Source organism: Haliotis rufescens, unplaced genomic scaffold (genome assembly GCF_023055435.1).
Source record: "Haliotis rufescens isolate VD_foot unplaced genomic scaffold, xgHalRufe1.0.p SCAF_4, whole genome shotgun sequence".
NCBI lineage: Eukaryota > Metazoa > Mollusca > Gastropoda > Lepetellida > Haliotidae > Haliotis > Haliotis rufescens.
This window is the reverse complement of record NW_025964112.1, coordinates 62,465,326-62,486,749: the sequence shown is the minus strand read 5'-3', so window position 1 is coordinate 62,486,749 and position 21,424 is coordinate 62,465,326. Positions and strand designations below refer to the sequence as shown.

Here is a 21,424-nt window from a genome sequence, read left to right as displayed (position 1 = left end):
CAGTTGTTTCACCATGCTTCTCCGTGTGACGAGTTATGAGACGGCAGCAAGAGAAGAGGGCAGTGGCGCCGGGGAGGCGATTGCCGATGGTGCCCCTTAAGCCGCAGTAGAAGATCGGATGGTCGGCTCGTTGATCTGAGCTTGTTGAGCGCCGAAGACATCAGAGGATGCGGAGGCGCCGGAGCGCGGAGACATCAGACGCGACATCAGCGGCCCCGAGTCATCGGAGGCGCCGGGAGCACCGAGTCATCAGAGGCGCCGAGTCATCAGAGGCGCCGGGAGCGCCGTGTCATCAGAGGCGCCGAGTCATCGGAGGCGCCGGGAGCGCCGAGACATCAGAGGCGCCGAGTCATCAGAGGCGCCGGGAGCGCCGAGTCATCAGAGGCGCCGGAGACATCAGAGGCGCCGAGACATCGGAGGCGCCGTGTCATCAGAGGCGCCGCGTCATCAGAGGCGCCTAGTCATCGGAGGCGCCGGAGACATCAGCGTTGACATCAGCGAGTCATCAGAGGCGCCGGTGGCGCCGAGTCATCAGAGGCGCCGGGAGCGCCGAGTCATCAGCTTGTCATGAACAAGTCATGAAGCTTGTTGAGCGCCGAGACATCAGAGGCGCCGAGTCATCGGAGGCGCCTGGAGCGCCGAGACATCAGAGGCGCCGAGTCATCGGAGGCGCCAAGACATCGGAGGCGCCGGAGGCTCCGAGTCATCGGAGGCGCCGGGAGCGCCGAGTCATCAGAGGCGCCGAGTCATTGGAAGCGCCGGAGGCGCCGAGTCATCAGAGGCGCCGAGTCATCGGAGGCGCCGAGACATCGGAGGCGCCGTGTCATCAGAGGCGCCGGGGGCGCCGGAGACATCAGCGTTGACCGTGTTGGAGACCGTGAACGGTCGTATGTCGTGCCAGGGGAGGCAGACTCTACGTTGGGAGCGCTGGAGCCGCCGGTGGAGTAGGAGACCGTGAACGGTCGTATGTCGTGCCATGGGAGGCAGACTCTACGTTGGGAGCGCTGGAGCCGCCAGTGGAGTAGGAGACCGTGAACGGTCGTATGTCGTGCCATGGGAGGCAGACTCTACGTTGGGAGCCGCCGTGAAGCTCCGCTGAGCACTGCTGCCGTCAACGTGAGCGAGGTGTGTCCTGGATACTCGCATGAGCTGAAGGATCACAGCGACGAATGACTGCAACATCGGCACTGCCTTGTGAAAGTACAGGGCGTCGTACAATCACGGCAGAAAGGGGCGGCCCCGACCAGATTTGTTCCCGCGGCAACAAGTGCAGCGAGGCAGAAAATCTGGAATTTAAGCAAAACATAACTATGTGGCAAAGCCACAAAGTGCGGGAAGCATAATGTGTGGCCAATCACAAAGTATGGGAAGCATAAAGTAACTCAAAAACAGTATATTTTATTAAAGTTTATGAGATAAACAAGTACGCTAAAAGGGAGCGAAAAGGCAAAGCCTTAAGCAAACACGTAACCATGTGGCAAAACCACAGAGTACGGGAGACATAATGTAACTCATAAACTTCGTATTATATTGAAGTTTATGAGAAGAAACAATTACGCTGAGAGGTAGCGAAAAGGCAAGGCTTTAAGCACACCAAAACAACATACATAAATGTAATGTATTACCCAAGCCAAAGAGAGAATTCAAAACGCAGAACACGACATTACGTGGCCACGTGGTGAATGGCCAAAATGGCGGGAAAGAAAACAAAATGGCGGGAACAACATTGCGCCCGTAAATTACTGTGACGTGAGCCACAGACGAGCGATAAACGTTACAATTTACGAATGGGAAGACCCTAAGGTCACGGCCCATAACAGGTAACAATGTAGCAGCATATAATGAATGTAGAAACACGCAAAATATAAAAAACAAATAATAAGCTTTAATTTCCACAAGGGATACAAAGTACGTCCGTCCGTGGAGGTGACAAAGCAGTTATGTCTTTTGGTGTGACGTCATGACATCTGGGTCACGTGCCGACTGTGAGAGGGCGCTGCCTCCTGGGCTGGTTGGGACAACTTTCTTCAGCAGCTGGATCTCACACAGTTCGTCTCTCTGTCAAACATAGCAGTAAATGCAATACGGAGTAATGCAGGATAAGTTAAAAAATTTACACTGCCTGGTTATAAAAAATGTTCATTGTATAGATGGACTTATGTTTGCAACACATTTTGTCAATTTTTTTCAAAATTTCATTCAATATTGTTTCATTCATTAAGGTGAAATCGTATGTGAAGTGATTAGAAGATCGCACAACTCACCGTTATTTACAACAACCATGGTCAGATTACTGCTATTGACGCCTTGAAACATACTTTAGTGGATAGAGAATGGATATAAAGATCCTAAATGCCATACATTGACTCGTTGAAAGTCATATTTGTTGTAGTTTGACTGGTATATGTCAACATAAAATTTTCGCTCTCGCTAGCGCAGGAGCATTGACGATGATTGGTTAAATTGTTCCATATGAAAAAATATCTGGCAATAGCGATCAGCTGTACCAAAATGCTATGCTTATGGTTTTTAATTTATTTCACATATATATAGAAAAGCTGCAACTAAAATAACATGAAATTGGAAGAAATTATGCCTGATAAAATAATAGTTTCAAAAACAATTCTTCCAATCATTGTCTAAAAAATTCTTTAAAGTTATATTATTGGGTAATTTTTAACCGAATCACTGGTAGATTCCAAGAAACGTGTGCACAGCTGATCGCTACTTCCAGCCTAGTTTAGAGACAAATACAAACGATAATCTTAATCTCTGCATATAACACATTGCCCAACAAAACAGGAAATACAATTTAATCAGTAAATCGTCATGTCTAGTGATGTTTAATCTCACATATCCAATTTGTATTGACCAAGTTAAAACTTTATGATCGTTGGATTCGCTGAAGGGCTAGATCTACGATGCATTTTTTTCTGCGGAAGACAAAAACGTTCTTATTGCAAATGTTGGGATGGTGAATACGATGGTGACGTGCTTCATTCCGATTCGCTTTATAGACGGGGTATATAAATTATCATCGATTTTAAAGGCTTGTACAGGGGGACCGCCTTATACGTGGTGTCGCTTTATAGAGGCGATATACAGTATGTGTTTGTGTGGTGTGTGTGTGTGTGTGTGTGTGTGTGTGTGTGTGTGTGTGTGTGTGTGTGTGCGCGCGTGTGCGCATGGTGTGTGTATGCGTCAGGGTGTGCGTGTGGGTGTGTGTATGGGTGTGTGTATGGGTGTGGGTGTGCGTATGGGTGTGGGTGTGGCGAGTGTATGCGTCAGGGTGTGGTGTGTGTGTGGGTGTATGCGTGTGTGTATATACGTGCGTGTTGTACCCAGTATCAGCCTGCTAATCATCCGCTCACCTTGACTGCCATCTGCTGCCTCGTGACCTCTGTGGTGTCCTTGTTATTGGAGCTACTCATCTCGTCACAGATCCTGCCAACACAAGGTCACACAGTGGTCAACACAAGGTCACACAGTGGTCAACACAAGGTCACACAGTGGCCAACACAAGGTCACACAGTGGCCAACACAAGGTCACACAGTGGTCAACACAAGGTCACACAGTGGTCAACACAAGGTCACACAGTGGTCAACACAAAGTAACAAAATCAAGACCATCATAATAACAACGAAAAATTGCATTAAATTAGTAACTATTCAGAACAAGAATCACAAAGAATTAGTTCACGGATATTCAATCATCTTCCATTGCTGGACAAACACATACAAAAAAAGCCAGAATTGAATGTGAATGTAAATGTAAATTCTGTCATTTTGACTGATTTCTCCCCATCTTCCCGAGGCAAGGATGTTAACCGACTACAAAAGTCCAGTTTCCACCCTTGCCGAACTACGCTGGCATTTGAGGGCTCGATCATATTGCCACCAGTGGCTATTATGAGTCATGTCGCTTGTATGTCCCTCCTTTTGACAAATCAGAATCCACCTCACTTGCATTTGCATAGAAATCTGCACATTGAATTCCATGTTGTTTACAAACCGGATGTCTAGTTCCTTGCATGATTTTGATTGGACTATGCACAGACTAGTTAGTCTAGCCAAAATGTAACTCCAGAATTCCAGTCAAGTTCGCCAAGGTTGGAAACTGGACTTTAGAGTCAGTTAACTCCCTTGCCTCGAGAAGATGATTCTCCCAGGCAAAATAAACTTAACTTGTCTTCAACACCCATCCAGAAACAGAAACATGAACTGTAGAAACAAAATGGCGGTGTTGCCCACATATATTTGCCCTCATGAAGCACAACCTGGGATTGTAATACCTTCAGGCTTTCCCTCCACATACACCCGGCACAGCATGGTATGTTAACAAACTCACTTATTCAGACATGTTTATTAGTCAGGTTGCCCTTACTTGCTGTAATCTGTGGGGTCACACACGACGGTCACGCGTGCATGGTTCTTGGCAGCCGCCCTCAGCAAGGTGACGCCCCCTGGAAACATGATGCATACCATAAATACGCTTCTTGGAATAAATGAATGTTAGGATGAGTGAGTGAATGTCGCTAATGCTGCTCACAAGGCCTAACGTCAATGTATTCTTGACAGGTGAACAAGTGGTTGAAAGCAAAAACAACAATATTATACTCAGGGTACAATGACCTGATATCAAGCATGTAACAACACTATCTTACTCGGGGTACAATGACCTGATATCAAGCATGTAACAACACTATTACACTCAGGGTACATTGACCTGATATCAAGCATGTAACAACACTATCATACTCAGGGTACAATGACCTGATATCAAGCATGTAACAACACTATCATACTCAGGGTACAATGACCTGATATCAAGCATGTAACAACACTATCATACTCAGGGTACAATGACCTGATATCAAGCATGTAACAACACTATCATACTCAGGGTACATTGACCTGATATCAAGCATGTAACAACACTATCATACTCAGGGTACAATGACCTGATATCAAGCATGTAACAACACTATCATACTCAGGGTACAATGACCTGATATCAAGCATGTAACAACACTATCATACTCGGGGTACAATGACCTGATATCAAGCATATAACAACACTATCATACTCAGGGTACAATGACCTGATATCAAGCATGTAACAACACTATTACACTCAGGGTACAATGACCTGATATCAAGCATGTAACAACACTATCATACTCAGGGTACAATCACCTGATATCAACCATGTAACAACACTATCATACTCAGGGTACAATCACCTGATATCAACCATGTAACAAGCTTAACACGCTGGACCCGTGTGGGCAAGGGAGTTAACTGACTGAAAAAGTCCAGTTTCCACCCTTTCCAAACTAGGCTGAAATTTCTGGCTTCGATCGTAGCGCCACCAGTGGCTATTTTCGAGTTATGTCCCTTCTATGCCTTTCCTACTGACCAATCAGATTCCACCCCTCATATCACTTGCATTTGCTTCAAACATAATGTTGGCGCCCAGTGAAGACGATCTGATTGATAATCAAGATCAATTTGTAATAAAATGGGTCTTACTTTGAGAAGTGCGTCTAATCAGGTGAGAACCTTGATTAAAAACATGAAAAGATTTGAAAAATATCTGTTGATGCTAAGTTGACGGTATACATGCTTTGCAAATCCCGTAATCGACCGAAATCTGCACTGCAGTGTACTAACTGGATGTCGATTTCGTAACATAATTTTGATTGGACTATGCATAGACTCGTTATTCCAGCCAAAATGTAACTCTGGAATTCCAGCTTAGTTTGGCAAGGGTGGAAACTGGACTTTCATAGTCAGTTAACGGAAAGATGCTGTGTTGGAATCGGTCCTGGGTATCTACAGAAAGTGTTTACTATTGAATCTACAGAAAGCATGTGCAGCTACAGAAACTGTGTTCTGGTGCAATAAGACCCACCTATGTCGATCTGTTCCACGGCCTGGGCTACAGTGGTGTCGGGGTTGGCTACAGTCTTCACAAAGGGGTAGAGGTTACACGCCACAACTCTGGAATGACATACAGACATATTCAGTGTTCGCGTTAACGCAGAAACCTGCGTTTTTCACTCATTAAAATCATATAAACACAAAAAAAATATTTTGCATGCGTGTTTTGCTTGATATACTTAATTTTGTATTAATACCATAAAATAAAAAACTATTCAAAGCTGATAGCCTGCTTACGATGTTCAGACGAAAATAAATCAAAACCTGGAAATTCCCATTGCTAAAAATAGAATGTGGCCAGACGGCGCTTTCAATCACGTCCTTTATATTTCCATATATGGTCTTTGGGCAATGGAATAACTAATCTCATACACAGGACGTCATTCGTTACTATCGATGGAATTCCCCGGAAGTCGTTCGTTTCATCCAATCAGAGCCCAGCTTACAAGTCATAGTCAGTAATACGAACGATCATGAACAGAGGGATGGAAGAAAACTTCCACACATGGGCATGTGCTAACAACAGTCATATTTATTTTATTAATGTTTGAACGTTCATTATATCAAAACTGGACCTTAAGTTAAAGCTTGGTCATAATTATTAGCTGTACTAGTACTGATTTTATTGAAATAAAAACTTCACACGCGAAATATTTGAATTGAAAATTTATTATTTCATTTCTGCACGCACTGTACAAAAACCTACCGCGAACACTGATATTGTGTACAAGGACCCATACACAGTCTACTCCTAATGATGTCAGTCAGAGCTCAGGTTGTTTTGCTTAAATCAGAACTAACCAACAAGGGCAGTTCATACGAACGAGACAAAGACTCATCATTGCTCCGATAATTCTTTCAACAATTTTCACAGGCAAAGGCTTAAATATAGAACAGGTTTCCCAGCATTCCTTGAGTGCTGTTAATGACAAAGCCTGGCTGGGGGTCATCTATGAAATGTTCATTTCTTTATATGGGCAGTTAAGTTTTGAGGTGAGGTGAGGTGAAATGGGGTTTAACGATGCGTCCAAAATTATTGAACTTATATAGCAACGTGCATGCACATGTGGGTGCCTGTTTGTACTTGTCCGGACTGATGCCGATTGATAGTGCAAGCCCACTGAGATACCATGGCACAGTTTAACATGAATACTCCATTTAGACAGAGTATACAAACTCTGAGCCGACCAGTCCTTGTTTAAGCCACTTAATGACCATCACCAGGCAGGGTAACAACAAGTACCATTTTTTAAACGGCTTTGGAATGATGCAGCCGCTCTCCAGGCGGATGGTTTGTCACTAAACAACAGAGGCAGTCAGTTAAGATTTGAGATTTCAACATTCAAGACCTTGTGCAGGGTTCTTTCTTTGACACAGCTTCTGTTGAAAATATGCAATTTTCCGATTGCATCCAAATGCTAGACTAACATAATTGTTATATAATCTACATAGTATTGACATTTAGTTTGTCATTAAAAAAATCATAATATTGTTGGGGTATTATTTTATTGAAATGTGCGGTACGCAAACAGTGTAGGTAGTAATAACATGCAAGGCAGAATGCCATCTGTAGCACATGATGATTGTCAGTGTTCAGTGTGTACGGTTCCAGAATCACTTTAACATGGTTGAACGTACAGGTACCTGATCTCTGCATTGAAAACACAGTAGCGTTATCTCCTAATTAGACCCGTGAAGATTCCGGGGTAGAATAGGTCTTCAGCAACCCATGCTTGCTGTAAAAGGTGACAATGCTTGTCGTAAAAGGCGACTAACGGGATCGGCCGGTCAGGCTAGCTGACTTGGTTGATGCATGTCATCGATCCCAACTGCGTGGATCGATGCTCATGATATCAATCACTGGATTGTCTGGTCCAGACTCGATTATTTACTGACCACCATCATATAGCTGGAATATTGCTGAGTGCGGCGTTAAACAACAAACCAACCAACCTAATTAGCCAATGGTATGAGTGAGTTTGAGCACTTCCAGCCATATCATGGCACTAGACACCAAGATTAGGTTTCACACACTAGAAACTTGTATCAAAAGCAGCCCCGGTACTTCAGCCCCTCGTTTAGACCACTTGTGCACCAGTAAGTAATATTTGCAACAATTATGGAACTTGATCTTGAACAAAACATTGTCGATACTGAGCTCAGGTTGTTATTGCTAAATCAGAACTAACCAACATGGACAGTTCATACGAACGAGACAAAGACTCATCACTGCTCAGATACTTCTCAGAAAATCATAAACAGTTAAAGTTTTTCATGTTGTCAAAATGCGTCAATTACAAAAATATTTAAAGTATAGAAATCTCATAAGAGTCCTTGAGTCAAGTTTATAGTGGTGGGTCATGCACAGGCAAGTTTCTATTGGGGCCTGAAATAACTTGTCAACACTGTATAAACTATGCATGTATAGGTGCAAGAAGTGACTCTACCAGACAACCACAAAACATGACAGCAAAATACAAGCCTGCCAACCACACTGGCATTTGTTGTGTGCATGTTGATTATTCCTGTTATTGAAATGTGAGTCTTAGTTCTGTATTATTACCATCAAAGCACTAACTACCATGAGTTGCCACCACACCTGCGTTTAACCTGTCGGACACTTTAACCACAAGGTCAACACACTGTCACACTCTCCCATTGTTAGTTTGTTGTTTAAGCTCAGATTTATCCAGCTATATGACAGTGGTCTCTAAATAAATGAGAAGACCAGACAATATTAATAGGCCATTTATATTGTGCATATTTCCACACAACAGAGGGGCATGCTCAAAGCACTATTATTACCCTGGTCACTGGATCAATGTGCACTCAAAAATCATTCTCAGCTCCATGGGGAGTATACAGCCTATGCTGCCTGTTAGGCACTAGAATGTTAACAACCACATCGCCATCTCATCCTACCAGGTACCCATTTACTGCCATCCAGTGACTGACATCATGAGCATCATATTTGGGATATGATAACATGCATCAACCACGTCCGCAATTATGACCACCCGATCCTGTTAGTCGCCTCATACGACAAGCATAGTCATTGAACCAATTCTAACCCAGAAGTTCACAGGTTGTTTCCCTTTTGAAGAAAGACAACTACCACACACAGATGTTGAGCGTACAACTACAAGTACTTTGGAAACAATGGAAATGTAGTGTTAGATATTCAGGATCATGTCATGTTTAAATTAGGTCATAGAAGGCTTGGTTGATCCTGCTTGTGCATCAAGCTCAATGTCTGCAACATCAGGTACCAACTCTTCGATCCAAACTAAAAACACTAGAGGTATTGCTTGTCACAATATATCTGTAAAATTCAGTGGACATTGGCAACAAGTCTAAAGGGAACTTGATATTGATGAAACAATCTCATCAACACTGGGCTCAGGATGTTGTACTCAAATCAGAACAAACCATCAAGGGCAGTTCATACGAACGAGACAGAAACTCATCATTGCTCAGAAAAGATCTATACCCAAATAAAATACAAAGCAAGAGCAGGGGGTGATACGGTGATGTGAGGCGGTGACAAGATGGGATGGAGAGAAGAGCAAGGGGTGATACGGTGATGTGAGGTGGTGGCAAGATGGGATGGAGGGAAGAGCAAGGGGTGATACAGTGATGTGAGGTGGTGACAAGATGGGATGGAGGGAAGAGCAAGGAGTGATACGGTGATGTGAGGTGGTGGCAAGATGGGATGGAGGGAAGAGCAAGGGGTGATACGGTGATGTGAGGCGGTGACAGAAGGGATGGAGAGAAGAGCAAGGGGTGATAAGGTGATGTGAGGCGGTGACAAGATGGGATGGAGGGAAGAGCAAGGGGTGATACGGTGATGTGAGGCGGTGACAAGATGGGATGGAGGGAAGAGCAAGGGGTGATACGGTGATGTGAGGTTGTGACAAGATGGGATGGAGGGAAGAGCAAGGGGTGATACGGTGATGTGAGGCGGTGGCAAGATGGGATGGAGGGAAGAGCAAGGGGTGATACGGTGATGTGAGGCGGTGGCAAGATGGGATGGAGGGAAGAGCAAGGGGTGATACTGTGATGTGAGGCGGTGGCAAGATGGGATGGAGGGAAGAGCAAGGGGTGATACGGTGATGTGAGGCGGTGACAAGATGGGATGGAAGGAAGAGCAAGGGGTGATACGGTGATGTGAGGCGGTGACAAGATGGGATGGAGAGAAGAGCAAGGGTGATACGGTGATGTGAGGCGGTGGCAAGATGGGATGGAGGGAAGAGCAAGGGGTGATACGGTGATGTGAGGCGGTGGCAAGATGGGATGGAGAGAAGAGCAAGGGGTGATACGGTGATGTGAGATGGTGGCAAGATGGGATGGAGGGAAGAGCAAGGGGTGATACGGTGATGTGAGATGGTGGCAAGATGGGATGGAGAGAAGAGCAAGGGGTGATACGGTGATGTGAGGTTGTGACAAGATGGGATGGAGGGAAGAGCAAGGGGTGATACGGTGATGTGAGGCGGTGGCAAGATGGGATGGAGGGAAGAGCAAGGGGAAGGTGACAAGAAAGAAGAAAGGACAGAGGGAATGGTGAGTGAATAGAGGGGTTGACAAGATAGGAAGGAGGGGAGGGGGGAGGTTACAATATAAGATTGGAGGCGGGGGGATGATGATGAAGGAGCAAAGATTGACATAGGATTCCAAACTATTTGTTTGTTTGGTTTTTTTTGTTGTTGTTTAATGCCTCACTCAGCAATATTCCAGCTACCGGTATATGATGGTGGTCTGTAAATAATCCAAATTTTGACATCATGAGCATCAACCCACTCAATTGGTATACGATGACATGCATCAACCAAGTCACTGAGTCAGACCACCTGTTCCCGTTAGTCGCCTCTTACAGCAAGCACGCACGGGGGTGCCTGATGGTGGACAGCGGGTGGACGGGGGTGCCTAATGGTGGATAGGGGGTGGACGGTGGGCGTCTGATGGTGGACAGCAAGTGGACGGGGGTGCCTGATGGTGGACGGGGGTGCATGATGGTGGACAGCGGGTGGACGGGGGTGCCTGATGGTGGACAGCGGGTGGAAGGGGGTGCCTGATGGTGGACAGCGGGTGCCGGATGGTGGACAGCAGGTGGACAGGGGTGCCTGATGGTGGACAGCGGGTGGACGGGGGTGCCTGATGGTGGACGGGGGTGCCTGATGGTGGACAGCGGGTGGACGGGGGTGCCTGATGGTGGACGGGGGTGCCTGATGGTGGACAGCGGGTGGACGGGGGTGCCTGATGGTGGACAGCGGGTGGACGGGGGTGCCTGATGGTGGACGGGGGTGGACGGGGGTGCCTGATGGTGGACGGGGGTGCCTGATGGTAGACAGCGGGTGGACGGGGGTGCCTGATGGTGGACGGGGGTGCCTGATGGTGGACGGGGGTGCCTGATGGTGGACAGCGGGTGGACGGGGGTGCCTGATGGTGGACGGGGGTGCCTGATGGTGGACAGCGGGTGGACGGGGGTGCCTGATGGTGGACAGCGGGTGGACAGGGGTGCCTGATGGTGGACGGGGGTGCCTGATGGTGGACGGGGGTGCCTGATGGTGGACAGCGGGTGGACAGGGGTGCCTGATGGTGGACGGGGGTGCCTGATGGTGGACGGGGGTGCCTGATGGTGGACAGCGGGTGGACAGGGGTGCCTGATGGTGGACGGGGGTGCCTGATGGTGGACAGCGGGTGGACAGGGGTGCCTGATGGTGGACAGCGGGTGGACGGGGGTGCCTGATGGTGGACGGGGGTGCCGGATGGTGGACAGGGGTGCCTGATGGTGGACAGCGGGTGGACAGGGGTGCCTGATGGTGGACAGCAGGTGGACGGGGGTGCCTGATGGTGGACAGCGGGTGCCGGATGGTGGACAGGGGTGCCTGATGGTGGACAGCGGGTGGACAGGGGTGCCTGATGGTGGACAGCGGGTGGACAGGGGTGCCTGATGGTGGACAGCAGGTGGACGGGGGTGCCTGATGGTGGATAGGGGGTGCCTGATGGTGGACAGCGGGTGGACGGGGGTGCCTGATGGTGGATAGGGGGTGCCTGATGGTGGACAGCGGGTGGACGGGGGTGCCTGATGGTGGATAGGGGGTGCCTGATGGTGGACAGCGGGTGGACGGGGGTGCCTGATGGTGGACAGCGGGTGGACGGGGGTGCCTGATGGTGGATAGGGGGTGGATAGGGATGGACGGTGGGCGTCTGATGGTGCACACAGTTGGCCTAGGTAGTAGGTACCTGATCATTTTGAAGCCCTGCTTGTCAAGGTCAGCCTGATCAGACTCAGTACACCGGGCCAGGATTCCTACAACATCAAACAACAATACTCACATTCGAAAAGAAGAAATAAATAGTCAATTTCAAATAAGTAGAAGCAAGGATGTCATGATGTAAGTTGTAACATTGCTTTGTGGAGCTTGAGCCTGAACAGATCTGCAATATCTTGGCAGCCTGGAAATAGCATTCACGACAAACATCAGGTACCAAGGCACAATGGTTAGGTGCTCCACAATCCCCAGGTGAAACAAACATGGGGTGCTCCACAATCCCCAGGTGAAACAAACATGGGGTGCTCCACAATCCCCAGGTGAAACAAACATGGGGTGCTCCACAATCCCCAGGTCAAGCTAACATGAGGTGCTCCACAATCGCAGGGGGAAACTAGCACAAATCACTGGGGACATATTCATGATATTGTCCCTTTACTTGTTTGTTTGTTGTTTAACGCCTCACTCTGCAATATTCCTGCTATATGACGGACCAGACAATCTCGTGATTGATATCATGAGCATCTATCTACGCAATTGGGACACGATGACGGGCATTAATCAAGTCAGCAACCCTGACCACCTGATACCGTCAGTCGCCTTTTAGGACAAGCATAGTCGCCTCGTACAGCAAGCATTCTATTCTAGCCCGGATCTTGTGGTCTCTTGTACCTACCTCCATGTACAGCTGGGTGGAGTGTCTTCACCCGGCCACCCAGCATCTCCGGGGCGCCGGTCACCTCAGACACATCCCTACAACAAGATTATATCACGACTTAAGTCACTGAAGCAGCGTAATGACTGTTGCAAACTTTGAAAGGCATACTATAGATCTTATTTAACCAACAGTTACATATTAACTTATTAAGGGACATAAGGCATCATCTTATATATTATATACTAGAAATTCTTTTGGATATTTGGTTAATATATTGCAGCCACCCTGTGACATTGGACACCCCTTATTTGTTGTATGTGGCTGGGTACAGTTGTTTTTTGTTGTTTGTTGTTGAATGCCACACTCAGGAATATTCCAGCTATATGATGGCAGTCTGTAAATAATGATAACACATAACAAAACCCTTAAAAATGGCACATTTCTACTAGTCCTTATGATACCTTAAATATCAGGCAATTTGACAAGGACTCTAGGACTAGTGCCAATTTCTAAAGCTGTTGACAGTTTTCAAAAAATAAAAAGTATGAAACAACTCGAACATTACAACACATTTTGGTATCATCAGTGGTTGGAACATGAGTACCATGTACAGGAGAGCTGTAGTAAGAGGAACAGACATTTTGAATGAATCCTACCTGACGCTAAGGCCAGAATCCCGGATTGCCTTGGCTGTTCCGCCGGATGCTACCAGCTCCAGACCAAGGGCAGACAACTTCTTAGCAAAGTCCACCAGTCCAGTCTTGTCAGAGACGCTCAGCAGGGCTGCTTGTGTAAAACAACTCCATTAGAAGAGGAGCAAGTAAAACATCATGAGTTTCTCTTCACAAAGGAAGCTTTCCACTAAAATCTAGTGTTGTGATGAACAGATTTTATCACCCTATTCCCATCTGATCCATACAGCAGAGCATGAGAACACTAAACAGTCCCAACTTATCTTACTTAATGAGATCCTGGTTTATAATTTATTTATTCTGTATGACATATAATCAGTGAGTGAGTTTGATTTTACACCGCTTTTAACAGTATTCCAGTTATAACACGGCGTTCAGCTAAATGTGGGCGGAACCAGAAGAGATGCAGGTCTCGGACATTTACTACTTTGGTAAAACCCATGACCATGGATATGGTGATGACGTATACTAGACGATCAGCACCCACGGAAATTCATACTCAACGAAAATGGCTAATACACAGTAACATGAGGATTGAGTTGACTGAATTGGCACTGGTGGCATGTTGTTGTTTTAGTATTTAAGATAATAAGTTCTTGTAAGTCAGCCAGTGTAACAAGAAGTTTACACAGTCGGTGATTAGACTACTCATGTGTAGTTATATGAAACCCAAAACAAAGAAAGTTTTAATTGAAAACATGTTTATTGTTTCAGATCATATATATTTTCATTGGGTACAGATTCCCTTCTTTAGGTATGAGTCATCCACTTGATTAGGTGCGAAAGAGTACAGGTTATCCAACAAAAGTTTGGGTACAGATGGGGACGGTTTGTCCAGTTCCCATGCCGACATACCTAGAAATATAATCGGGGTGACCCGGGATATGAACTATCTATGAGTAGTGAGTGAGTAAATGATTTAACGCACATCAATTAGCAAGGTAATCTGTTACACAATGTGTTAAAAATAAAGTCTGGACCAAAACAATTTACTAAAACAATGAAAGTTATTCAATCAGCAATCCTCTTATTTCGGTTTGTTCGATTGTTTCTTGTTTAACGATGCACTCAGCATTAATCCAGTTATATGAGGGCGATCTGTAAATAATCAAGCCTTGATCAAACAATCCTGTGATTTGATATCAGGAGCATCGATCCATGAAATTGGGACATAATGACATTCGTGAACCAAGTCAGCAAGGCTGATCACCTGACCCGGTTAGTCGCCTCTTACAAGCATGGGTTGCTGAAGACCTTTTCTGCCCCGGATCTATGCGGGTAGGTTCGGTCATGATGGCCTAGCGTGACCAACTACTGAACTACCTACTGCAGTCTGACCATCCACCCAATAACGCATATGTTGATTTCAAGAATTTGATTTACAACAAATATTAACTGTGACATCAATACATTACATAAATCTCAAAATAAAACGAGAGACAATACATAAGGGCATTGATGTGGGATTAAAAAATAGAAAACGTTAGCTTATGCATGTGTACTGCCTCCAGGGTTGATTATAGAACAAGAAAAGTAAATGATTTTATTTTATTTTGTTAAATTAAAGAGATACGGCATAGTTAAGGTGTAAGTATTTACGTTGCTATATAGCCTATATATGAGCTTTAACGAAAATAAACGCAGTGTTCAATTCCAAATGACAAGCATTGCTGCTTATAAAATTTGATAATATTCTCTTTCTTATGACGAATACATTACCAAGGTTAGCAGCCATAGTGAGAGGAATGTGAAAAAGCTCGTCGATTACCCCCTGCCACACACTGCGATCACACAGCCAACACGTGTGACCACGTGCTACCAACTTTCAGTGATTTAGAGTTACCCGCCTTTGTTCAATATCCACCAATCAAAACCATTCTCTGCGTTCAACCATCATGGGCATGCACTATAATAGAGTTATTCCCCTTTTACCATCGTATTAACACGGTGCGTTTTGTTTATCAGTGAGTGAGTATAGGTTTCGTCGCTTTTTGCGATATTCAAGCAATATCACGACAGGAGACACCAGAAATGGGCTTCACACATTGTACCCATGTGGGGAAATCGAACTCGGGCCTTCGACATGACGAACCGCGAGGCTACCCCAACGCCCCTGATAAGGTTTATTAATCAGAGCTGGGTGAAATGTAATATACAAGATTTACTGATTGAAATACATTACTTGTACGAGCAATTGATTTTAGTTAGTGTGTTATTTTGTGTGTGTAAGTTTCCGGGAAATCAATAGGATCGCATGTATTAAAGTCACTTGATACCGTTGTATTGGTACCAATTAACACATTGTCCAACAGAAACAATAAGACCATTCTTAATGAGGCCTCATGAATATTCATATCTAAACAAGAACGAGGCTAACGTAGGCAAAGTCGTAGTTTATATTGCTACTCTTAAAATCATGTATTTAGTGATGCTGTAGTTTTTTAGTCAAGAAAATGTTTATCAACGTTGCTCCATGTTGTGTTCATGCGTGGCTGTGTGTGTTGTTGTTATTGTAAGAGTCGCATATCATATCGGAAAAACACGTGTTTACATAAGGCCACTAAGCCATTACCCATGGGTTCTCTCGTCAACACCTTCGACGTCCTTGTTATTTTGACCCACTCATCAAAATAAACATGTCAGTTCTTGCGTAGGAGGACTGACGCAATTCTCCGATCAATCAAATCTCGCGGTAATTGACACATGATACCACAAGAGCCGCTGGAGAATTGGGAGCTTGTGGCGACAAAATGTTCAAAGTCAGTCGAAGTAATAAATCACGTACTTTATCTATACAGGATATTAAAGATCATTTCATAGTGGTATCATCAAAACATAAACACGAGTTTGGACGGAGTGACACACGTGTAACCCAAGGGTTTGAACTCTGTCCACATTGGTCAAGGTTGTCAACCCGTGTGTGTTTGTTTGTTTGTTTGTTTGTTGTTTAACGCCGCACGCAGTAATATTCCAGCTATATGACGTCGATCTGTAAATAATCGAGCCTGGACCAGACAATACAGTGATTGACATCATGAGCATCGATCTACGCAACTGGGATACGATGACATGCATCAACCAAGTCAGGAAGCCTGACCACCCGATCCCATGGGTTGCTGAAGAACTATTCTATCCCGGATTTTCACGGGTGCGACCCGTAAGTGACATTTGGACATTTGGACATCCCATGGTCAAATTCAAATTTCAAGATGAACTCTTTGACATGATATTTTCATGTATCTCGTAATCAACATTGTTTCAGATAGCAAGGGGCTACATCAATAAAAAACATTTCGTTCAGCTGAGGTTTTGGACGGTCTGGATACAACAGGAAAACGGCAGTATAACATTATTCCTAAATGAATTTCAGCAAAGACTAACAGATAATCTCTATCCCAACTGGCATTTTTGGAATTATCTTTCCAATGTAATGACTATGTTCAGTTCAAATCCATGATGAACACAGGACGTTATTAACAAGTGGCATTCCACATCAAGGCCGTAGTTAATTATATTTGACAAGGAAAAATGTTTTCTATAAAAAATCCACAGGCTCGCTGACTTGGTTGATGCATGTCAGCGTATCCCAATTGCGTAGATCATGATGTCAATCACTGGATTGTCTGGTCCAGACCCGATTATTTACAGACCGCCGTCATATATCTGGAATATTGCTGAGTGTGGCGTTAAACAACAAATAAATAAATAAACAAACCATGATACATATGTCGTCCTGCAGACACTGTACAACCATTCCGATTGATGTAAACATAGATTATGTAAGAACTCGATGCTGTTTGGAAGTAAAACAACATTCAGTGTTCATTTAATATTCAATACCATACATATTATATTGTAGTGTTTTATCTTTCATCCAGTTCTTCTTATGCATATTTGGATCGTTGGACTACCGAACTCCTAAAAGACTAAAACTCCCGACATCCGCCAAGGCGATAAACCACATCCTGTTATTTTTCTTAACCGATGTATGTTGTTTTCTGGGTCATGGTAGAATATTTTATCTACAGTTTCAAATTATACGCATAAATATTCTAATGGTATTAATATGTCACTGTTAATTTCTTATTTTGACGCGTGCATACTATGTCTCTATATAACAGGAAGACTCCTTGCTGTGGGTGTGATCTTGTTTCAATCCCGCTGAGCAGGTGTTAATGTTTTGACACTGGTTTCGGTGCACAAATGAATAATTCAAAACACGCGACTGACAAAACCGCATGCAACTGATGGCTATCACGCCGACTACAATGATATCATTGTCCAACTCTCCCCGTTTCTCGCCGAGATAGTGTACCACACGAGAAGCAAAGGAAACAGCCACTTTATCTGTACTTTAAACCATGGCACCTTGTCTTTGATTGTGCATTAACTGATAGTTAGTTAAACACCACTTGGCAAAGGCGAGACTTCTTTTCCCCCTTTAAGTTTACTTGATGATGGAACAATTTCCAAGCGTGTTTCGTCAGCGGATTCGAACCCGCAAAGTCCGCACCGAAGGCGAACGAATGTAGTCCTCTGCCACGGCGACATTGAAGAAATGATGTGGAATTAAAATGATATATTTACTATCAGTTAAGACTAATAGTTAAGCCGTTATTTAACGGGGACATTTGTGATATGTTTATGTTACTCTTTTCTTAATCAGAGCTATGTTTGCTACTAATAGGCCCATCGACATGGGCAAATACTACTTATGTGATTGATTAATGTGATCGAGTTGGCCCAATTAGGAGATAAATAAATTTGAGATAGCTTCACTGTAGATTCGAAACCTCTATTTTTGATTTGAAACTGAATATTTAAAATGAATATTAATAACTGAAATAGCTCATTTTAAATTTTTATCAATAATGACACTTAAACAAACACACAACTTTAATCATTCGCAAATGTTTATGCAAACACGATAAACCTACTGTATATACAGAGGTAACAGTAGTGAATATCGTCCAACGCCGTGAAGCTGTTCAGCTATAGCGCCTTGGGCATTCATATCGTATATACGATGCATAGCTACTTTTTACGCTAACATAATGGCTGTTTGTCGAGGAAAGATAACCTCTTATCAAAGTTGATATCTGTTGGTAATGAGTATGAAAGATAAAACCGAATATAAAATTAGCAGGTACTGCCGGGCGTCTACGCGCGATAGTGAGAATACCGTGTTGAAGGATGAGATTTTACGGCGCTTCACAAGGCTCACTCGCCGCCAACACAGCTTCACTCCCCGGGGAAATAAACAATAATCATTCGCACTACAGCTGATACTTAAATATTTACCAGTTAATATCAATTTAATTCAAATAGAACTGCAAGTAAATGAAGTTCATCGTCAATGAAAGCATTACCATCCAGTAGCATTTTGTCCAGTTTTTCTGTTTTTTTGTTTAACGCCGCACTCAGCAATATTCCAGCTATATGACGGTGGTCTGTAAATAATCGAGTCTGGACCAGATAATCCAGTGATTGACATTATGAGCACCGATCCACGCAATTGGGAGACGATGACATGCATCAACCCGATCCCGTCAGTCGCCTCTTTCAACAAGCATAATCGCCTTTTATGGCAAGCATGGGTTGCTGAAGACCTATTCTACACCGGATCTTCACGGGTCTGTTTTTCTGTACTAGAACTTCCATATTATGCTCATGTGCACATCAAATAATTATGAAGATTTAGAAAATGTCCTTTCACACTTTCCTTTCTACTCCCGTACTCATTTGCTAATTGTGTGAGCATGTAATCAAGTTTTTCGTGGTTGGAGAACGAATACCAAACCCGTGTTATTCATGGCGACATTTGAGTTACTGGTCTGTCATAATTGTAAGGGAATGTAGATCAATTCAAGGTCTGGGCCCACTTGCACAAAGCGATCTTAGCGCTAAGATGATCGTAACGCCCATACTTTAACATTGGCTTAAATAGTCTTAGCGCTAAGATCGCTTTGTGCAAGTGGGCCCTGGACATGTTCAGTGTCTACATACCACGTGTAGGGTATTGTCTGGTGTTCTGCCCTCAAACACAATTACATATATCCGGTCTACAAGTAATAAAATAACGACACCATTTTTTATTAATAAAGTTCTGTTAATAGCGTACGTATGGCAGTGCTGCCGTTCCACTTTTTATTTTTCCACTTCTTCAACGTTACACTGTCATACAAGGTCTGTCCACACTTTGCAATCAATCCGACTAAGTAGCTCGTATAGAAACTATCAAACGATTTAATGACATGATGACTGTAGGCACCGTTCTGTCAGACTTATTAAATGTGTGTTACCGTTGTGCGTGATTGCCTCCCCCGAGGCTGAAGTCGTGAGAAAGTCTAACCAACGACCCCCAGTGCACAGCTTCATTCAGCCCGCACCGAGAGTAATACATATTTTAACTAGCACAGCAAAACATATGTATATTTATAAGTATACGGGCGGGGGATCTCTGGGGTCAACGCTTTTCAAAAGGGAAAGGTGTCGACATTATCACGTGACGCCTTCAGCAATTTTTATGAATGGATTGTACATTTGCATTACGGGGCCAGCAGTCATGGGGAGTTGTAATAACAATAAATAAACACTGTCTTTTTTTCAAGGTAATTTCGTGGCCAGTAGAACGTGTGAAAGATGACAATACAACGGGGTCATCCCATACGTTTTATAGTCCTACCCTAAATGCGCTTTTGGTTAGATTGTAAAGACGTAATGTGTTCCTTTTCTGAGACATATTGACGTTACAATCTATAGTTGGTTTACGTAGGACTGTGATATTATTTACATAACACGGATAATGGACACCTCTCCCTTATTACACATCTTGTTTAATAAAGAACTATGAAGGTTTTGATACTGACCCCAACCGCGGCCCCACGAGTCAATGCTGTGTTGTGTAATGTGGGTCACTATCTTGTCTCCGTGTAACTTGACACCGCACAGAAAGTTGTGACACGGTGCCCCGGGAAATTTCCTCATTAAATTTCATACAATGAAGCACTGTCGATGTTTTTAAATAAATTCTAAGCTATGAAATTGCCTCGCACTGGCGAGGACACCACTCGGATCCACTCGGATGCCCTCGGCTTATTCCGCTACCCACACAATACTTCGGGCAATACCGGTGAAGTGACATTACATACTGTCACTGAAATCGTATTAACTCCTTGTTTCGGCGAAAATAGTTCATATTTAGTGTGGCCGAATTTCGAATAGGTGTTATGGTATGTTAGACAGAAATACCACCTGCGTGGTCTAGTTGGTAGAGCGTATGCATGGAGAGCGGAATGTCGGTGGTTCGATCCTCGGCCGCGTCATAACAAGAAGCAATACGATTGGAATTGTTGTTGCCCTGCCTGGCACCCGGAATTAAGGGGTTAATCAAGGACTCGGAGTCTGAATACTGTGTCTGTGTGGGGTATTTATGTTAAACTGCGGCATGGTATCTCAGTGGGCTAGCACTATACAACTTCATTTTCATATCCTTTAACAGAGAAAATTCGAAAGAATCGTTCCTAAAATGAAGCTTCTTTATCCAGTGAAAGAGCGAGACTCGTCAAACAGATCTTAAAGAGGTGCCCCACACCCTGATCTTTATCACGACGTTGTAATTATGCCCAGTGTGCATCTGAGACAGTATCTGTGTAATTAAGGTATTCGTTAACAGTTAGACTTATTGCAACTTAATATTTAGTAAGGATAAGATATATGGATGAACAACTTCTTTATTACAATTAGGAGCTCCTAATTGTAATAAAGAAATTGATCATCCATAAATCTTAACCTTACTTACTACTCCAACTTCTAAATGCCTCTCAAAGAAGTGGGGCGGTCGGGTAGCCTAGTTGTTA

The 21,424-nt window shown here is 44.2% G+C and overlaps 1 protein-coding gene across 2 annotated transcripts in view; it reads right to left on the bottom strand.

Moving 5' to 3' along the window:
- The window catches only part of LOC124116777 (bifunctional purine biosynthesis protein ATIC-like), a 37,245-nt gene extending 16,678 nt beyond the window's left edge, over positions 1 to 20,567 (bottom strand). Inside the window, exons 1-7 of one of the 2 annotated variants that reach the window (XM_046478280.2) lie at positions 20,435 to 20,567; positions 13,530 to 13,656; positions 12,892 to 12,968; positions 12,187 to 12,253; positions 5,915 to 6,003; positions 4,385 to 4,463; positions 3,372 to 3,444 (exon numbers count right to left, since the gene is read on the bottom strand). In XM_046478280.2, the coding sequence (XP_046334236.2) occupies positions 3,372 to 3,444; positions 4,385 to 4,463; positions 5,915 to 6,003; positions 12,187 to 12,253; positions 12,892 to 12,968; positions 13,530 to 13,656; positions 20,435 to 20,552 (630 nt within the window). In that variant the 5' untranslated portion in view covers positions 20,553 to 20,567. Of the gene's footprint in view, positions 1 to 3,371; positions 3,445 to 4,384; positions 4,464 to 5,914; positions 6,004 to 12,186; positions 12,254 to 12,891; positions 12,969 to 13,529; positions 13,657 to 15,284; positions 15,419 to 20,434 lie in introns of those variants that run through there. The other variant, XM_046478281.2, reaches the window with a different exon arrangement.
- Between the last annotated feature and the right edge of the window lie 857 nt (positions 20,568 to 21,424).